The following is a 19,261-nucleotide window of genomic DNA, read 5'->3' on the forward strand; positions in this document are numbered from 1 at the left end:
AATATTTTATATCTACTTAAAATTATAATCAAACTTGAAACTCAACTTGATCAGTTTAATGTTTCAAATGATTGAACAGGTATTACTGAAAACTTACTTTGTGCCATGATATGACAATTATACATGTTAGGAGTTAAAAGTTAGCATTTTTTTAAAAACTTGGCTTGTTTGTTTTTTAGCATTCCATATTGGAAGAAGAGATTTTTATAGATGAAAAAAATGCCTTTGTTTAGCAAATCACACAAAAATCCAGCAGAAATTGTCAAAATTCTGAAAGACAACCTGGCCATTTTGGAAAAGCAGGACAAAAAGACAGACAAGGTATGATTCAAAACAAAACTACTAAAGTGTGTGTTTTCCAAGGAGAAGCCCATGTGGAAGTTTAATGAAGAATTGTTCAGTGTGGCCCCTGTTGTTACATAGGTTGTTGCAGTTTTATACAGCTGGTGACTGTTGGGTCTGTTGTACTGAACCTTTGGTTTTGAGCCTCTGGCCTACCCCACATCTCTGTAGACTTCAGAGTTTCAAGATCTCTGGGCTTTATTATTATATTGAGTTACAGTGATGTGAAAGAAAGAACTGGCACACATTCCTTTCACATTGACCAAAGACTTCCTCATGGGCGTGGGAAGTGGCTTCTGTATATCCTTTTGAAAGAATTTTAAGTCCTACATATTTGGTTCTCTCTGCAGTGACTAGACTCAAGATGACCTGTTATAAAAAAGACCTTAGAGTCCTACTATGCTCTGTCCAAGTATGTGATAAAGCCATAGTCCTAAGGAACTGAAGAAATGTCTTGTTCTGATTCTCCTATTCATTAAGATACTGAGTCAAATTTTGATTCAAATAGGAACTAAAAATAACCCTCATAAAGTATGTATAAATTTAAATAGCAAACAACAACAACAACAAAATACTGCCTAGTTTGTATTAATAATTGGGAAAAGGCCAATTAAACCTACATCACATTCATAGCAACGTTGACAAGAATTGATAGCACAAGCACTTCTTGTGATCATTGCAAGTGACAAAGCACATGCACATGTGCATACTATAATCCCACTGGCGGTATCCGACACATCCTTGCACATGCACACAGGAGAAGTGTGAGAATGTGCTCTGCGTTGTAGTTCACAGCTTCTCAATGAGAACAGCTTGCAAATGTACAAACCATAGGACCCATGAGTGGAGCAATAGAGATGTGGCACTTGAACTGCTGCCTCCATGCAGCCACACAGATGAGCTCCACTGATGAAACTGAGTAAAAGGAGCATTGCATGAAGGGGAGCAAGTCTTCTTTGAGTTTCAGAGTTGGAGGGGCTCACTGCAGTGATGTAAGACAAAGGCAGAAAGTAGAGAAAACTAAAACAATCATTGCTATGGATAGTATAACCAAATACGGGAGATTTTCAGCTTATAAAAAGGGATAGTTGATTTGTCCTTAGGGTTTTAGAAACTTGAGTGTGTGCTCAGCTGGCCTCATTGCTCTGCGGCTTCTGGTAGGGACATCATGTGGGGAGCATGGGACACGGCTTGCCACTGGGATGGAAAAGGACAGAAAAAAAGCAGATGATGTGGTCCATCCCACAGTCTCACTCCAAAGCATCTTCCCAGTGACTGGAGAAGAGGCCTCCCATTAGGTCCTACCACTCTAAGAATGCCCCACAAAGCACATGCACCTTTGGGGGACATTCAAGATACAAATTGTCATTTTTGTGTATGGTAAAAAGGCACACTCAAGGTGACAGGGTACTGAAAATATGGTCTCTTGACTTGGATTTGTGTTAGCAGAGAGCTTTCTTTATAATTATTCTTAAGCCTGTAATAAGCTAAAGAATTTGAGAAATGCCTTTTAAAAAGTAGTGCCATGCTGACACAAGTTATTTTCTTCTCATTTGTCTTACCACGTGCATTTTCATCTCATTTTGATTACTGTCATACTACAATGGAAAGTCAACTAAAATACACTGTTTTACAAATAGAAATACAAACTGCTAACTAAATTAGTCTTCTTTTGTCAATTGTATTTTTAATGAGGGAATTTAATGTATTTTTCATACCATATATATAATTTCTCAACTCTGGGTTTTTACAATTCACAAGATTGTGTAACCATCACCACTATCTAATTTGAGAACAGATCTCCCATTCCCAAAGGAAGCCCAGCCACACCATCAGCAGTCATTCCTCACACACCCCTCCCCTGCTTCAACACTAGTCTACATGCCGCCTCGGTGGATTTGATATTGTTCCTAAACTGTAGTAACTGCTCTAAGTCTTACAAATACAAACATGATTGTTTGCAATTGATTAATATGTGCAAGTTTGTACCATTTGACAAATTGAGATTTTATGCCTGAACCTGTAGAAGATGAAGAGGGTAGGAATGCATTGAAAAACCTTAGCAAAAAGGCTTAAATTGAGACTTGTAGCAGTTTCTATGTCCTTAAAACACTCAATTTAATGTTCAAGAATACATTTACTATTTAGTTTCTACCAAAAATATGAATATCACTTGTGGCTTCAGTGTTTGTGTTCTTTTACCCACTGACACTTTCTGGTCCCCAGGCTTCAGAAGAAGTGTCAAAGTCTCTGCAAGCGATGAAGGAGCTCCTGTGTGGAGCACAGGACAAGGAGCCCCCCACAGAAGCAGTGGCTCAGCTGGCACAGGAGCTCTATAGCAGCGGGCTGTTGGTGACACTCATAGCTGATCTGCAGCTCATAGACTTTGAGGTAAAATCCTGCGCAAGGCTGTCCTTCCTGCTTCTCGAGAGTAAACAATGAGAGCCCCTTTTTACCTCAAATGCTGATGTCTCTCCTCGTTCTTAGCAATAAATAAGTGTCCATACTTGACCAATCAGTGTTCACATATGACATTCACAGCTTTCATGAAGCCTTTTCAGTCAGCACAAAGGCTTGCTGTGGTTAAGTGTTGTGTAACTGGGTTACTGACTACCACCATTCACAAGAGATAAAGAGAACAGTTATTTCTGTACAAGATATAATTCATGCACACACTTTACTCTTAGAACTGCCTTTATGGCAGATACTTCATTATTCATCCATCCCACTTTAAACTGTGTTCACTTCTTGGTGTGTGTGTGTTTGTGTTCATGTTTCATATGTGGAAATCAGAAGACAGTCTTGGGGTGTTCTCTCCTCACACCTTGTGGGATTAGGAGTTTGAACTCAGGTTATAGGCTTCCACACTAAAACCTTCCCTTACTGAGCCATCTCTGGCTCTAGACATCCCATGTTATACATAGAGAACCAAAGATTCAGGATTTTAAGTAATTTCCCCAAGTCATAAAGTTAAAGTGGGAGAACTGGAGTTCAGATACCATATCTATCAAGCATGTTCTCATTAATGTATTATACCAAACCAATAATTTATTAAATACCAGTCTGGTAGTATGTTTTAGCATCATTTTAAAAACAGTTTATGATAATTTACCTAGATAATTAGGTAACTTTTTTTTTCTTTTTTCGGAGCTGGGGACTGAACCCAGGGCCTTGTGCTTGCTAGTCAAGCGCTCTACCACTGAGCTAAATCTCCAACCCGATAATTAGGTAACTTACATAAAAATAAAAGCAGTAAATATGTTATGAGCATTTTGTTATTATATATTATTATTTAGTATTCATAGGAAGGTTTGTATATTTACTGTTTAGGTAGCAGTCATTTTATTTTCCTGTTTTTCCTTTCTACCAGTATACTTCGTAGTTCCAGGTAACTGTTTGTTTCTCGTTGATTTTCATAGATTGGAGTTAGACAGGTTGGTTTATTGTTGTTGTTATTATTATCATTATTATCATCATCATCATCATCATCATCATTATTATTAATTCACTTTATATCCTGCTCACTGTCCCTCTCCTGGTCACCCCTTCTACAATCCTTTCCCCTTCTCCTCTGTACCCCAACACAGGTATTCCCCAACTTTGGCACTTAAAGTTTCTGTGAGGCTAGTCACTTCCTCTCCCACGGAGGCCAGACAAGGCAGCTCAGCTAGTAGAACATATCCCACAGTTTTCATGATGGGAGTTATGCATCAATGTGTTTTTAAGCAAATTGCTTTTAGCTTTATTCACAGACAAGTAGAAGGAGATGGATTACAGTAATTGAGCCGACATAAAGTTAGGGTTCTAGGGACCTGTGCATTATTAGTACATAGCTCCCTGGACAGATTACATAGACAGAGAATGTACAGAGCAAAACTGGAGGAATTTTAAAGTCAGAGTATGCTAGAGAAGGATGTCAAAGAACCCAGACTTTACTCATTCCTTCTTTCTGATGCCCTGTCTTTCTTTCTCTTACTCTGTCTCTCTCTGACGTTCTCCGGCCCATAGTCTCTTCTCTTCCGTGTGCTTGGCTACATCTGTGCCCCCATCTTATCCCATTCCTGTCTGAACTGGGCGTGCCTGTGATCAAAGCACACTTCATTGTGTTCATACACCTAAGTGTCTCTGATTGCATTTAAGAACATAGCAGAAGCTTGTCACAGTGGAAAATATTTGACCCGGTGATACAGATGTCTGGAGTCCAGCCTCTTCTGCTGATTGTACAGCCAGTAAATTAGCTTCTAGCCCAGATCTCCTCATCACTGTCAGTATTAAACCATGTAAAAAATGTGCACGTATATGTTACATCCTATAAAAACTAAACATGAATGCAAAGTGTTTAAAAATGTCAGAGTATTTTCAGTTATTCTCTAAGTAAATGAAATACAAGCTGAATTGTTTTGTCATAACCTTTGAAGTTTTTGTTTATCAGCATCATCATTATTATTATTGGGGGATTAGGGGTGGTAGCGGTGTGTGTGTTTGCAGGGGCACGAGTAACATGGCTCACATGTGGAGATTAGACAACATCCTTTACAAGTTGATTCTCTTTTCCTTTCTGGGATAGAACTCAGTTTGTCAGACTTGAGTAGCAATCATGTTTGCCCACAGAGCGATTTAGCAGGCCCATTATTTGTTTCAGATATTTTTGAGCAGTAGCCGTGAATAAGAAGAGTCCTCATTCTTGGGTTACAGTTATATTTTTGTCTTACTGTTTTGTATATTTACCTGCGAGTAGCCGCACTGTAAGTTATTACCATTGATTTGCCTGAATTAAAGATAAGCCTAGTTTACAGTGGGGTGCTGTAGGAAATAGGCTAAGGGTGATTATGCTTTGAAGACTCGGACAAGATAGAGCGTCGGGCGCAGTGACATAAAACAACAAGAGCAAAGTGCTAAGAGTGCAATAGGAAGAATAAAGCCCTGAGCAGTAGCAACTGGCATACTAACACGGAGGGGAACTTCATGGGGAGCCCACCTCTAGACAACGTATAGCCAGCTAATGCCTGCTAAGAGAAAGTCACCCACTTTCTTTACCTAATGGGAAACCAGGTGAGTCCTAAGTCACCTGAGCTGCATAATGAGACACTGTCTTAAAACAGCAAAAAACAAATAAGCAAACAATGTCACTACAAGGTCCTTACTTCAGTAATAAGCAGCAGACCGTTTTTAATGTTATGTACTCCTGTGTAAGGTGCAATGCCTAGGACATAGTTGTGAATGAATGAGATACTCAGTATGTGCAGCTATTCTTCTCCCCTGACCTCTCATAAATGACTATTCGTGCTTGAATTGATGGATGACAAACGTTTAAACTGGGGACAGTTAGACTTGTAGCATCCATCAACCACACAGAGCACTGTGAGGAAGGGAGGCAGGATCTCCGGCTTTCTAGGCTGCTTACAGAAAGGTGCTCCACATCTCTCTGAACCACAGGCAAGGCCCAGCAGCCTGAGGCAGCACTTTTCCTTCTTGAGACAGAATGTCAATTTAAGCTGCTGACAGCTTGATAAAATTCTTTCTGGTTTCAGAATTTATTCTAACAGCACAGAACTCCCAACCCTTGTCTCTCAGTTCATAAGGGGTACTCAGAAGCTCTTTTATTTAAAAGTACCTTGGGTACTAGGTCTGCATTTCCTCCAGCTGAGCTACTACTAAACAAAGCTGTGAGGTACGTGGAATTTTCTTTGAAGGATGCCTCCCTATCAACGGTGTTACGTAGCACTTTGAATATGTGCTGCGCCTGCCCTTAGTCATGGTCCTTTAATCAGCCCTCTGAAACTGGGCTAACTGCTTGGTTGCTTGGTAGGTTGGTGGGAGATAGGTGGGTAGATAGGAAGGAAGGAAAGAAGGAAAGAAAGAACGGAGGTAGGGAGGTAGGGAAGGAGGATAGAATGAAAGAAGATATTCTAGCCAGGCATGGTAGTGTGTACCTATATAACCTCAGAATTAAGAAAGGAGGCCAAGATAGGAAGATCACATGTTCTAGGCTAGCTAGGTCTACTTAGAAAACTGGCTCGGAAAGGGAAAAAGAGGGAGAGTGAGAGCAAGAGAGAGCACAATGTGCCATTTTTTTAAAGAATTAGAAAGTTGTTTACTACATAATTCAGGCTCTTTTGAGTAATGACCATTGCATTTCCAAAAGTGACTACCTTTACCATGTGTCTTTGAAGAGCTGCAGTCATTTGACTATAATTTCTGATTTTTATAACTGGGAGGGAAAATTACTGTTTGAGGGATGAACTGCTCTTGCCAGATAGTTCAGAAAGCATTTCCTACAGAGAGGTGGGAGAAAAATAACAATAAAACCATAAACTTTAGTTTTGAATTCACATTGGTGAGTGTGAGGCAAGATGTATGCAGCTTCTGGACAATGACCGGAAGGAAAGCAATGGACTTAGATTCCCTTGCAGAGAACAGTAACAAAGTAGGAGAGGTGTCTCCTTTAGTGGAAGACTAATAGAGTAGGAAATTGAGAAGAGAAGCATTGTCTTGGAATATCTTGGTTTCTCCATCTATGGTAATGGAGAATTTTGCTGGATACAGTGGCCTGGGCTGGCATTTGTGTTCTCTTAGGGTCTATATGACATCTGCCCAGAATCTTCTGGCTGTTACTTGACCTTTTTCCTTACTCCTTTTCGGAAGGAGTTTCTTTTCTGGTCCAGTCTATTTGGAGTTCTGTAGGCTTCTTGTATGTTCGTGGACATCTGTTTCTTTAGGCTAGGGGAGTTTTCTTCTATAATTTTGATGAAGATATTTACTGGTCCTTTGAGCTGGGAGTCTTCACTCTCTTCTGTACCTATTATCCTTAGGTTTGATCTTCTCATTGTGTCCTGGATTTCCTGGATGTTTTGGATTAGGAGCTTTTTGCGTTTTACATTATCTTTGACTGTTGTGTCAGTGTTTTCTATGGTATCTTCTGCCCCTGAGATTCTCTCTTCTGTCTCTTGTATTCTGTTGGTGATGCTTGCATCTTTGATTCCTGATTTCTTCCCTAGGTTTTCTATCTCCAGGATTGTCTCCCTTTGTGATTTCTTTATTGTTTCTATTTCCATTTTTAGATCCTGGATGGTTTTGTTCAATTCTTTCACTTGTTTGGTTATATTTTCCCGTAATTCTTTAAGGGATTTTTGTGTTTCCTCTTTAAGGGCTTCTACCTGTTTGGCTGTGTTCTCCCATATTTCTTTAAGGGAGTTATTTATGTCCTTCTTAAATTCCTCTATCATCATGAGATGTGATTTTAAATTGGAACCTTGCTTTTCCAGTGATGGGGTGTGCAGTGTTTGCGTTGGTAGGAGAACTGGGCTCTGATGATGCTAAGTGGCCTTGGTTTCCTCTGCTTAGGCTCTTGCGCTTGCCTCTTACTATCTGGTTATCTCTCGTGTTACCTGGCCTTGCTGGCTCTGACTGGAGCCTGTCCCTCCTGTGATCCTGGTTGTGTCAGAACCCCTCAGAGTCTAGCTGTCCAGTATCTTTTTTTTTTTTTTTTTTTTGGTTCTTTTTTTTTTTTTTTTTCCGGAGCTGGGGACCGAACACAGGGCCTTGCGCTTCCTAGGCAAGCGCTCTACCACTGAGCTAAATCCCCAACCCCGCTGTCCAGTATCTTTATACAAAGCCAGCCCTACAAAGGATAATAGATTGAAAACCCCAACATAAGGAATGAAACTACATCCTAGAAAAGGCAAGAAAGTAATCTTCTTTTAACAAACCCAAAAGAAGAAAGCCACACAAACACAATTCCACCTCTAACAACCAAAATAACGGGAAGCAACAATCACTTTATCTTAATATCTCTTAACATCAATGGACTCAATTCCCCAATAAAAAGATATAGACTAACAGACTGGATACGTAAACAGAACCCAGCATTTTGCTGCATACAGGAAGCACACCTCAGTGATAAGGACAGACACTACCTAAGAGTGAAAGCCTGGGAAAAAATTTTCCAAGCAAATGGTCCCAAGAAACAAGCTGGAGTAGCCATTCTAATATCAAATAAAATCGACTTTCAACCAAAAGTTATCAGAAAACATAAGGAAGGACACTTCATACTCATCAAAAATCTAACAAGATGAACTCCCAATTCTGAACAACTATGCTTCAAATGCAAGGGCACCCACATTCATAAAAGAAACTTTACCAAAGCTCAAAGCACACATTGCACCGCACACAATAATAGTGGGAGATTTCAAGACCCCACTCTCATCTATGGACAGATCATGGAAACGGAAACTAAACAGAGACACAGTGAAACTAACAAATTATGAACCAAATGAATTTAACAGATATCCATAGAACATTTCATCCTAAAACAAAAGAATTTACTTTCTTTCTTAGTACCTCATGGTACCTTCTCCAAAATTGACCATTGTCACAAAACAGGCCTCCACAGATACAAGAAGATTGAAATAATCCCCTGCATCCTATCAGATCGCCATGAACTATGGCTGTTCTTTAATAATAATAAAAACAACAGAAAGCCCACATATACATGGAAGCTGAACAGTGCTCTACTCAATGATAATTTGGTCAAGGAAGAAATAAAGAAATTAAGGACTTTTTAGATTTTAATGAAAATGAAGTCACAACATACCAAAAATTATAGGACACAATGAAAACAGTGCTAAGAGGAAAATTCATAGCTCTGAGTGCCTCCAAAATGAAACTGGAGAGAGAACAGCTTGACAGAAGCATTGGGGACCGGGAAAGAGACAACTTGAGAATAGCTCCAAAGGAAGGAATGTAAGGAAAGATGAGTGGGTCGGTGGAAGATTGAAATTGTTTCACATGGGATTGAGCTTCACGTTTGTTATCCCCGAACCCTTTCTAGGGACCACTGTGAGCAGTGTATGCTGACTGAAGGACACTAGTTTGTCCTCTACTTCCGCGTGGAAAGACAGCACCAGCTGCTGGAGCAAGACAGTAACAGGCTCTGAACCTGGGAACAGGAGATTCAGATTGCCTACCTACAGCAGTGTGTTTTTACAGGCAGTGATATCACACTGGACATGAGCAACTAACTCAGGAGTCTGCTTGACAGATTCACTTCTCCTTCAAGAATCCAGAGCAAAGAAACCTGTGGGGAAGGGGACAAAAGTAGAGGGTTCTGCTGCCCGTAAGTAATAGCTAAGAGACAGAGCTGAGTTTTAAAAAGAAATCTCATTACTCAGTCGTAAATTCTTATCTAATCCATTAAGCCATAACCTCGTCAACAAAAGAGCCATCTGAGTATATTACAAGGTCAGAGAAAGAAGGAAAAAACTACCTTTCTTGGGTTCTGAAAGACTGCTAGAAACCAAGAGAAGCTAACACAGCTTTCCCCCCAGCAGCTGCAGACATGTTTTGTAACCCGTTAGTGCAAAGAACTTTGGAAGAAGTGCTGGAGCACGGTGAGAGAGAGAGAGAGAGAGAGAGAGAGAGAGAGAGAGAGAGAGAGAGAGAGAGAGAGAGAGAGAGAGAACGAGAACTAAAGACTGTCTTAGTCAGACTGAAAGTTTGAGCAACAGTCAGGTAGTAATGAAGGGAAAGCAAAGTAGGAAAGCCCTTGAATCATTAAAGTAGTCTGTGGGCTGACTGGACCTGAAGGTTGAGCAATTACGTGGGAAGGGAAGGGTCACATGGTGTCCAGAGCAGTTGCCAGCATCTCAGTCAGAGCAACATCACAAATAATTACCACTTGTTGATTAAGCTTTCAGGGCTATCTGCAAGGCAAGTGAGAGCCTAAGGCGTGAGTCCTTGTTTTGTACTGTCAGAGAGGTCCTACAGAGGATGCTGGAGTACAGTACTCTGCACAGTGATCCCCCAGACCCCTTTTCCTGATGATGCTCACCTTCCATGGACTAGTGAGGGGGCTGTGACATGCTCGCTCTTTAGCAGAAACTATCACTGTAAAGGATCCACTGTCAGATCAGAGCCCTTGGATATGGATTTTCCATATTTAATTCTGTACCTGCTTCCTGACATTGCCCTAAGAGCCCCACTTTCCCACGGCAAGGTCAGCCTCCTACAATGATCCACACCCTCAAGAAAGATAAAGAGAAATTCGACTTGTTTTCTCTCTGAAAAACAATGAAAGTACAGTTCTGTAACTGGTGGCGCCATCTTATTCTTTAATACTTGTGCAGATGGAAGAAACCCCTGAACTCTGCTAGTTTGAAGCCAGCCTAGTGTACATAGTGAGTGCCAGGCAAGAGTAGGATCACAGTGAGACACTGCCTCACAAAAGAAAAGATGGGACTTGTGACCAAAACGGCAAGGCCTAGTATATTGTGGGCTCAGGATCAAACACAGGCCCGTATCTGTTGAGGTTTGGCTGATATTCGAGACACAGCTTTATGTCATTTTATATTCTATAATGCATGTTGGCATAAGATCAAGAGGTTAATGTGTTCAGGCTAAATGAGAAAGCAGCTCTAAGTTGCAGGAAACTGCATTGTGATCTAGTGATCATTTCTTATTACTGTCAACCTAGTAATCCAAGTGATACAAACTACTGTCAACCAGTGTGTGTAAGCAAAGGAGTTTCAAGCCAAAAGTGAGAATAGCCACCTGAAAAGTTAAGTAGTATCTGCAGACTCCAGTTTTATAGATCACAAGAACTAACTATTACACAAAATAGACAGAGAAAGAAAACTACCTAATTCATTCTATGAAGCCACAGTTACATTGATACTTAAACCACACAAAGACACAACAAAGAGAACTTCAGGCCAATTTTGCTTATGAATATCAATGCAAAAAATACTCAATAAAATTCTTGCAGACTGAATCTAAGAACACATCAAAATGATCATTCACCGCAGTCAAGTAGGCTTCAGCCCAGGGATGCGGGGATGGTTCAATGTACGGAAATCCATCAACATAATCCACTGTATAAACAACTGAAAGAAAAAAATCATGTGATCATCTCATTAGATGCTGAAAAGGTCTTTGACAAAATACAGCACCCCTTCATGTTAAAAATCTTAGAAATATCAGAAATTAAAGTCACATACCTAAACATAAAAAAGCAATATACAGAGAACCAGCAGCCAACAGCAAATTAAATGGAGAAAACTAGCAGCAGAACTATTCCTGTTACCCACAGGGACTCCCTCTGCCTCTGCATATGTTTGCTAACAAACTAGAAGAATGGTTTCCTCTGTGTGAAAGTTGGATGGAGTTCTGTGGTGCTCCATTGCTGCTGTTCACTGGAATGTCTTGTGGAAATGGTCCTGTGGCATTTTACCGGGAGGTGTGAAAACACAGTCTTATGACATTTCAGACAGGTCTGGTGTGGACTCTGCAGTATCGCCCTGTAGCATCTAGGAAGACTTGAATACCACAGGATTACTTTCATTTAAAACCATGTTTATGGTGTTGGGGATTTAGCTCAGTGGTAGAGCATTTGCCTAGTAAGCACAAGGCCCTGTGTTCAGTCCTCAGCTCCGAAAAAAAAGGAAAAAAAACATGTTTATACTTATAAATATGCCTCTTTTATAGAACAAATATAGTATTTATAACCCTCATAAGTTAAATTCAGAGGCTATGATAATTTTTTTAAGATTTTAAAATTACAACACCAGCTGATTCTGAAGTGCTCCCTTCCCATACAAGGGTGCAAGCAAGCACCCTCCCACGGGTACATCACAGGGTCCCAAAATTCACTTCCTACTTTTTTATAAAAACTTGCATTTGAGTATGATGAGTTCCTTTAAAGGAAGAAATAATTTGTTTTCATAGTACCAGCTTTTTATTTCCCTTTCTCCTCAGTCCTTAATTTTTCCATACCATACCCAGCAGTTGTTGCATGTAACTCTCTATTGTAGCTGGGGTAAAGTTCTTTGTCTGTGTAAAATTGACTAAATGTTGTTAGTCTTAAAAAAAAAAAAAACTGATCAACAAAAAAAAATCTTTTAAAAATTTAACCCTTTGTTTTAGAATAATTGCTGATTACTTAGAGTTGTAAGGAATGGATCAGAGAAACTCCATTTTCCTGCATTTCCTAAGAGTACCATCCTGCAAAATGATAGCACAGCCAGGGTATCCATATTAGTAACATGATAAAGTCGATCTGTTCCATTCCCACAAGAATCTCTTCTTGTGCTACTTTCTAGTCATACCCACTTCTCTTATGCATCACTACCACATCCCTGAGTTCTAGCTGTTCTAAACTAGACTGTTCTCCATTCTATAATGTGAGACTTCAGAAATCTCATAGATGCCATCCTGTTTCATAAACAAAATATCTATACATTACTAATAAGGAGTCTTTAGCATAGATGACCACAGTTTGTTTACCATTTGACAGCTGAAGAATTTCCAGGCTGTTTCCAACTCTGGCTACTACATGAGAATCATGGTCATGTAACTCATGTGCTTCTTTCTCTATCATGAATGCTTGAGTGACATTGTGCTGGTGGAGTAGTTAATTATGTGTTTTGTTTCATAAGAAAATACGTAGACTGATTGTGTTGTTTTATATTCCCTTTTTAAAATATTGTGTGCATTACTGTCATTGTATGTGTGCTCAAGCCCAGTGTCCACAGCTCAATCATATGAAGGTCATAGGACAACTTTCTGGACCTGGTTTTTTTTTACTATGGGTTCCAAGTATCAAACTCATGTCCTCTGCAAGGGCATGTATCTTTACCCACTGAGCCGTGTCACTGTCCCTGTCTTACATTTCCATTACAACGTGAATGTGCTCTTATCACTTTTGCTAGTGTTTCCTGTTGTCTTTACTTTTCATTCAGCCATGCTATAGAGCTGTCAGAAGGAGTAATGTATAACTTACTGTGTTTTTACCGTGCACTTCTTGAAGGTTCCTGATATTGAACACCTTTAATGTGCCTGTGTTCAGTTAACTATATGGCCTCTTTGGCAAAGTATCTTTTTATGACTTTACTATATTGAGTCTGTATACTCCAGATACTGATCTCTTTTGGTAGATGCGGCTTACAGTATTTTTCCCCACTCTATATAATCTTACTAACAGAATCTTCTTCTGAACAAAAGCTGTTTGTGTTTGTTTGGATTTTTTTTAAATATATTTTTCTAAATATGCATGCTTTACCTGTCTGTATGATTTACACTATGTATGTGTGGTGCCCACAGAGGAGGATGGTAGATCATTTAGGATTGGAGCTACACATGGTTATGAGTAACCATGTGAGTGCTTTCCGTGAACCTAGGACCTTTGGAAGCACATTCCGTGCTCTTAACTACTGAGCCATCTCTCCAATTCTCTCTATTTCTCTCTCTCTCCCTCTCCCACCCCCTAATCCTGTGTGTGCGTGTGTGTGTGTGTGTGTGCGTGTGTGTGAGCTAGGGTCTATTTACATTGTCCTGGTACTCATTGTGTTGACCAGGCTGGTCACTTAACTCTGGCCCCCAGGGGATTAATGCCATCCATGAAATCAGTTTATTATTTCTTCACTGTTGTTCTAGTCAAGGCTAAGAACTTTTTGCCTAATCATAGATCCCAGAGATTTTCAGTTTTTAAAATTTCTTAGTTTTAAAAGACCTAATTATATTCTGAATTTGTATGTGTAGGAAGTTGTTAGAGATTAGACACAGGACCTTGTACATATGTTTTTCATGAGGTAAATGTTCTCTTTCAGAATTTTTCTCTTTATTACTTTCCCTTTTAAAATACTTTAGTTTTGTTTTCTGTGTGTGAGTGTTTGCCTACCTGTGTATATGTGCATCACAGGAGTGCCCAGTGTCTGTGGAAGCAGAAGGAGGGTATTGACTCCCCTAGAACTAGAGTTAGAGATGGCTTAAGCCATCATCTGGGTGCTAGGAAACAAATCTAGGTCTACTGCAAGAGCAACCAGTGCTCTTAACTAGTGACACATCTCCCCAGCTCCTTTGTTATTTCTCTTAACACTTGGTTAAGTGTTTATAAAACTGACAGCTTCAAAGCCGTGCAGTATGGTGCAGATGGTGGGCTTATGCAGATGCACGAAACCCTGGGTGCATCTCAGTCCTGCATCAGCTTGGTGACTTAAGCTACATATTTCATCGGGAAAACCCACATTTTAAATTTACATCTCATTAAATAAAAAGTCTCTTAAAAGCCTCAAGTTAAACGAATAGATAAAGTGAAGGGATAATATTACCCAGAATTAGATGTTAAGAGAAAGGAGTTTGACTCTAACATTTTATTTAGTTGTAACTTATATTCTTCTATTTCTCTCATTTATGAAGATTTAGAAATATCAGTCACTGTTTCCACTTAAAGAGAGCTAAAAAGGTGAAAAGGCATAGGAACTTCAGTTCTTGCAGCTACTTTGTACCCGTCCGTGCTTTTGTATTTGTGGTTGTGTAAAGAAGCTCCCTGCCCCGCCAAGGTCCCCACCTGTACATCTGGTGAATGGCTGTGCCCATTGAGTGGAGTTTTTGAAGACAAATGAAAATAGGAAATGATTGGCTCTGCATTTTATTCAGAATGACACTATCTTTATGAGAGTGTATGTTTCTATCCCACATGCCATCCCTACAGTTTATCCATTAAAAGCAAACCATTTAATGGTGACATGTTTCTTTAACAGGGAAAAAAAGATGTGACCCAGATATTCAACAACATCCTGAGAAGACAGATTGGTACACGGTGTCCTACGGTGGAATATATCTGTTCTCATCCTCACATCCTGTTTATGCTTCTCAAAGGGTAGGTACCTGGTTTTCTTAGAAGTAGGTTTAACATAACTGTTAAAAAGCATGTACTGTGCCTCCTTGGCCTCATTTGGAACTGCCTGGTCAGTGTTTGTTATGTGTAGGAGTGTCCTCCCGATCTGTCTCTAAATGCCTTAACCTAAAGGAAGTCCTCTGGTCTCTGCTGACTGCATTTCCTACCTCTTTCCTCTACCTTTTTGCTATCCATGCCTCTTACTATCATATGTCTTTTGCTTCCTCATTTTCCCTGTTCCTAACTGCCCAGGTACTGTTTCCTACTTGCATGATGTTGTGTCCCTTCGTTACACACACATGAGTGCACACAAGCACATACATGTCTATTCTAGTTCTCTATCTTAAACAATAGAGGTAAGCATTCTTACAGTGGTGACAACTGCCAGGTTGGAGACAAAGTATCTGTATGGGAACACAATAGATGTTACTGTTTGTAATCAGAGCTATAACGGAGAAAAAAGTAGGATCTCTGATTATTGCTTTTATGTCTACTCACATGCTTCTTGAGCATAGTGAGGATACTCGGAATCCTAAAGATTGCTAGGTGCCTGGAGGCATGCAAACAGCAGATAATAGTCCTCCCTGGTGCTGCCTTGCTATTCCGTATCTCAAGCCAGCACAGCTCATTTTGCTGTGTAGTTCTCCAGTGCTGTAGAGCCATGTGAAGTCTACTTCACCTGTGTCACCTTCCTCCCTTGTCAACTTATAAATATTTGTGTTAAAGTAATAAACTTATAAATATTTAATTGTGTTAAAATAATAACACAATTTGAAAATCAGCTATATCAATGAACAAGAGCTCTTTGCTTCTTTCTCGTTCTTCAATCTGATTGCTCAGTGGCAGTTATTCTTTTCTAGTTGTTGAGTTTTTTTTAAAAAGTCATACATTTTTAAATATATATAAATCATAATGCACTTATTTTTTAGTTTTTCCAGTGCCATTGGCATTCCATTCCCTTCTCTTGTCCTCTCAATATACTTTAGCACAGATTTTAATTTTATAACTAATCACATTGAGATTGTTTTCCCATGTAGTTCCTATATATTGTTGAGCAAAGAAGTATACTGTGATGGCTTTGAGGATGATGCAAAGTAATGGTTGTTAGAGGTTGTTCTCTTAGCTCTGGAAAAGAAAATGCACTTGGATTTTCTACTACTTAAGGAACACTAGTCTCTTACAGCACATGAGCCCAAAATGGAGTGACTCAACACAGGACAAGTGTCACATGATAGTGCAGGGCAGATGATCCAGGTCAGCTCCATCTCTACATATGCTTCCTGAGATCACTTTATTCATGAACTTTTCAGCCCAAAAACAGGTAAAAATATATAGACACTTTCGTGTGCACAGGAAATGACAAGAATCCCAGTGTGGCTGGAGGTGAGGAGGACTCAGAAAGGATGAGGTACAGCTAGAAAGGCAGAGACCACATTAGTAAGAGCCGTCCGTGTTCTACTAAGGAACTAAGGTCATGCTGCGATGCCCTCGGGAACTGTACCCGAAGGTTTCTGCTGCAGCCTGGAAAGTGGTTTGGATGGTAGTGGGAGTCAGACCAAAATTAGAACCAAACTTTAGTGATATGGTATTGACCATGGGAGATATTTTAAAACGATTTCACTTTTTTCTGATTCAAAGGTAATAACCTATTTATCTTGGAAATGTTTAATATAAGAAAGGAGTATCTTCCATAAACTCTCCCAATAAAACTATCAATAACAATTTAGAGGCTGCACCTCTGGACTTTTTTCTCTTATAGTGGTTATTCACTTCGGGTTTATTCCTTCACATTCTGTCTTGTAGATGCCAGAGAGTGCTTGTTCTGTACCAGGGTTGCAGTCAGTGTAGCTATTCACAGTAACTCAGACTGTAAGGGTGTTATTTAAGGTTAGAAAACTTAAAAGAGCACATTTTAAACTCAGATTTGATTAAGTCCTATATGTTCTTTAAGCATTAGTGTGTCCCAAAGAAGATTTAAGGACTGTCAATTCAAAGAGCACAGCTTTCACCTCAAAGGGAAAAAAATATCTGGAGCCAAATTTGAGTGACTATGATGAGGAGGCCACCAAAGAAGACCACTCAGACATAGTCAATAGCCAATTTAAAGTCTTTATTCCAGCCAGTTGGTACTATGATCAGGCATTTAGGACCCAAGTGTAGCCATGAGCATTTAGAGAAAGGGGCTTTTAAAGGCAAAAGCACTTCCTGATATCTCACTTGGAAGCTGCAGAGGGATGTTTTGCTAATGCAGGACGTTTAACTGAAGCTAAGCAGTTAGCTGGAGTAGGCTTGCATAAGTAGGCATTTAACACGAGTCAGGATAAGTTAGGTCGGACATTATGACTTTCCTTGATTTCCTAGAATAGAGTTGGGTAATTTTCCACAAAGCTTCCAGTCAAGGAGATCAAATTCTACTTAAACCTAAAATGGCCTCAGCAAGAATACAAGATGGAGAGGAATCTTCACTGACTTGCCCTGTCACATTTCAATGGCTTGGGAAACTTGGTGCTAGGTAACTCCATGTTCCTACATGGCAGCAATTCATGATGTTTTCTAGTAGCAGAGCAAAGAAAATCATAAAAATACATTGATGTGTATCAGAACAATTACAGCAAGATGGGGCGATCTCTCCTATAGGCCTCAAATGCTTTCTGATGACATTCTTAGCTTTTGGGTTGATGGAAGAAGTTAGTGGTCTTCTAAGTTAATAGATGCCAAAAGATTTCAATCTGTTAGTCATGGGGTGTTCTAACACAGAGATGGCCAAAGGAAATGACCATTTAGGGAGCTAAATCTGGCCCCAAGATAAAGCTTTGGACCTAAAGTATAGAAGCCTCTACATCATTTCAGTTCTTACCAATCAATCAGATTTGGCAGACACAGTTTCTTTGCAGGAATTCTCATTTACTCGGGCAATTCGGGAAAGACAGAATTAATTGTTGGTGCTTCTAAGGACAGAGTAGATAATGAGAAATTGGCTGGTGTAGCTCTGCATTTTACATGTAGCCCTCTGTTAAAGCTCAGCATTTTTACTAAATTACCTTTTCTGAAGGTCCTTGAAAACTTAGGCAATAACTTGATTGGTCTACTTATATACCAAATGGTATTACTTAGGGGCTCAATAGTGGCCTGCTATATTGAACACAAGTCCAGCCATATGTCACACAGAGACAGTTAATACTTATAGAACAAGAAGAGTCATCTGGATGCTAGACTTAAGGGATTTAGAGTCCACGTTTTATGAAAAAGACTTTTTAAAGAAACATTTCATTCTAAATTTCTCTCCTGGCTGAAACAAGTGGAACTCTAAGATCACTAAACTTTTCTCAGGGTTTCATAGAGAAATCATGGCCACTAGATGTCTATCTAATGTTAAAACTACACTTATCTCCCCAAATCTTATTTTTCAAGTTCTTTGAAAGAAATTGCAACCATCTACATAAGTAACAAATGCAGGAGCTCATATACTAAACACTTAGCTGTCACTGTTTAACTTGGTGTATGCCATCTCTCCTCACCCAATACAAAGCAAACCTCTAAACATTTCAATAAACATTTCAAAAAAAATTTCATAAAACTACAGTGTACTTAAAAGTTAGTAAAACTTCTGCAACAACCAATACCTAGCCTACATTCAGTTTTGCTTATATTGTTTGTTTCTGCCCTACAGTTCACATATTAAAGAAGTATTCTAACAAGGTCTACTTAGAGAGCCTGTTCCTCAGAGTTCTCTGGCCTCTCTGCATGGCACACAGATGGCCATCCCCTAATTCCCCATTCCCTTATTACCTGTTTCTAGGTTAGCATTTCTACTTAAAGGCTTGATTACATTCAAATTGAACTTTTATTTTACAATAGTATTTTATAGATGGTTCCACGTAATCGTGCTCCATCACATCAGGAGCTATTCCTTCAGTGACACTGAGACTCGTGTCCTAAGCTCATGGTAACTTCTCACCAATTATAAACCTTTCTGACATCTTTATATTGTTGAGTTTGTCCTTTACTAGAGGTCACAGCAAAATAATTTTCAAAATTAGTCATTCATTGGCTGGAGTAGTTTTCTGAAAAATACTACACTTGATCTTAGCCAAAAGGCCGAGAAGCGATTAGTTTTCTGAAAAATAACTTTCATCTACTGTGACTGTTAATCTTAAGTAGAATTCATCTCAGAGAAGCAGAATAAATGCCTATTTTTATGATCAGCTTGGAGAATAAATAGGTTATTGTCCTAGAAACTTCCATTGG

At 39.4% G+C, this 19,261-nt stretch overlaps 1 protein-coding gene and 1 pseudogene across 8 annotated transcripts in view; one reads left to right on the forward strand and one right to left on the reverse strand.

Moving 5' to 3' along the window:
* Window positions 1–19,261, forward strand: part of Cab39l (calcium binding protein 39-like) — a 102,414-nt gene that overhangs the window by 49,380 nt on the left and 33,773 nt on the right. For all 8 annotated transcript variants that reach the window (XM_006252100.4, XM_006252101.4, XM_006252099.4 and 5 more), the window contains 3 exons: window positions 180–321; window positions 2,569–2,733; window positions 14,877–14,995. In XM_006252100.4, coding sequence (XP_006252162.1) covers window positions 211–321; window positions 2,569–2,733; window positions 14,877–14,995 — 395 coding nt within the window. In that variant the 5' untranslated portion in view covers window positions 180–210. The remainder of the gene's footprint in view (window positions 1–179; window positions 322–2,568; window positions 2,734–14,876; window positions 14,996–19,261) is intronic.
* Window positions 18,962–19,123, reverse strand: LOC120097282 (U2 spliceosomal RNA; annotated as a pseudogene).

The sequence above is a fragment of the Rattus norvegicus genome, chromosome 15 (genome assembly GCF_036323735.1).
Source record: "Rattus norvegicus strain BN/NHsdMcwi chromosome 15, GRCr8, whole genome shotgun sequence".
NCBI lineage: Eukaryota > Metazoa > Chordata > Mammalia > Rodentia > Muridae > Rattus > Rattus norvegicus.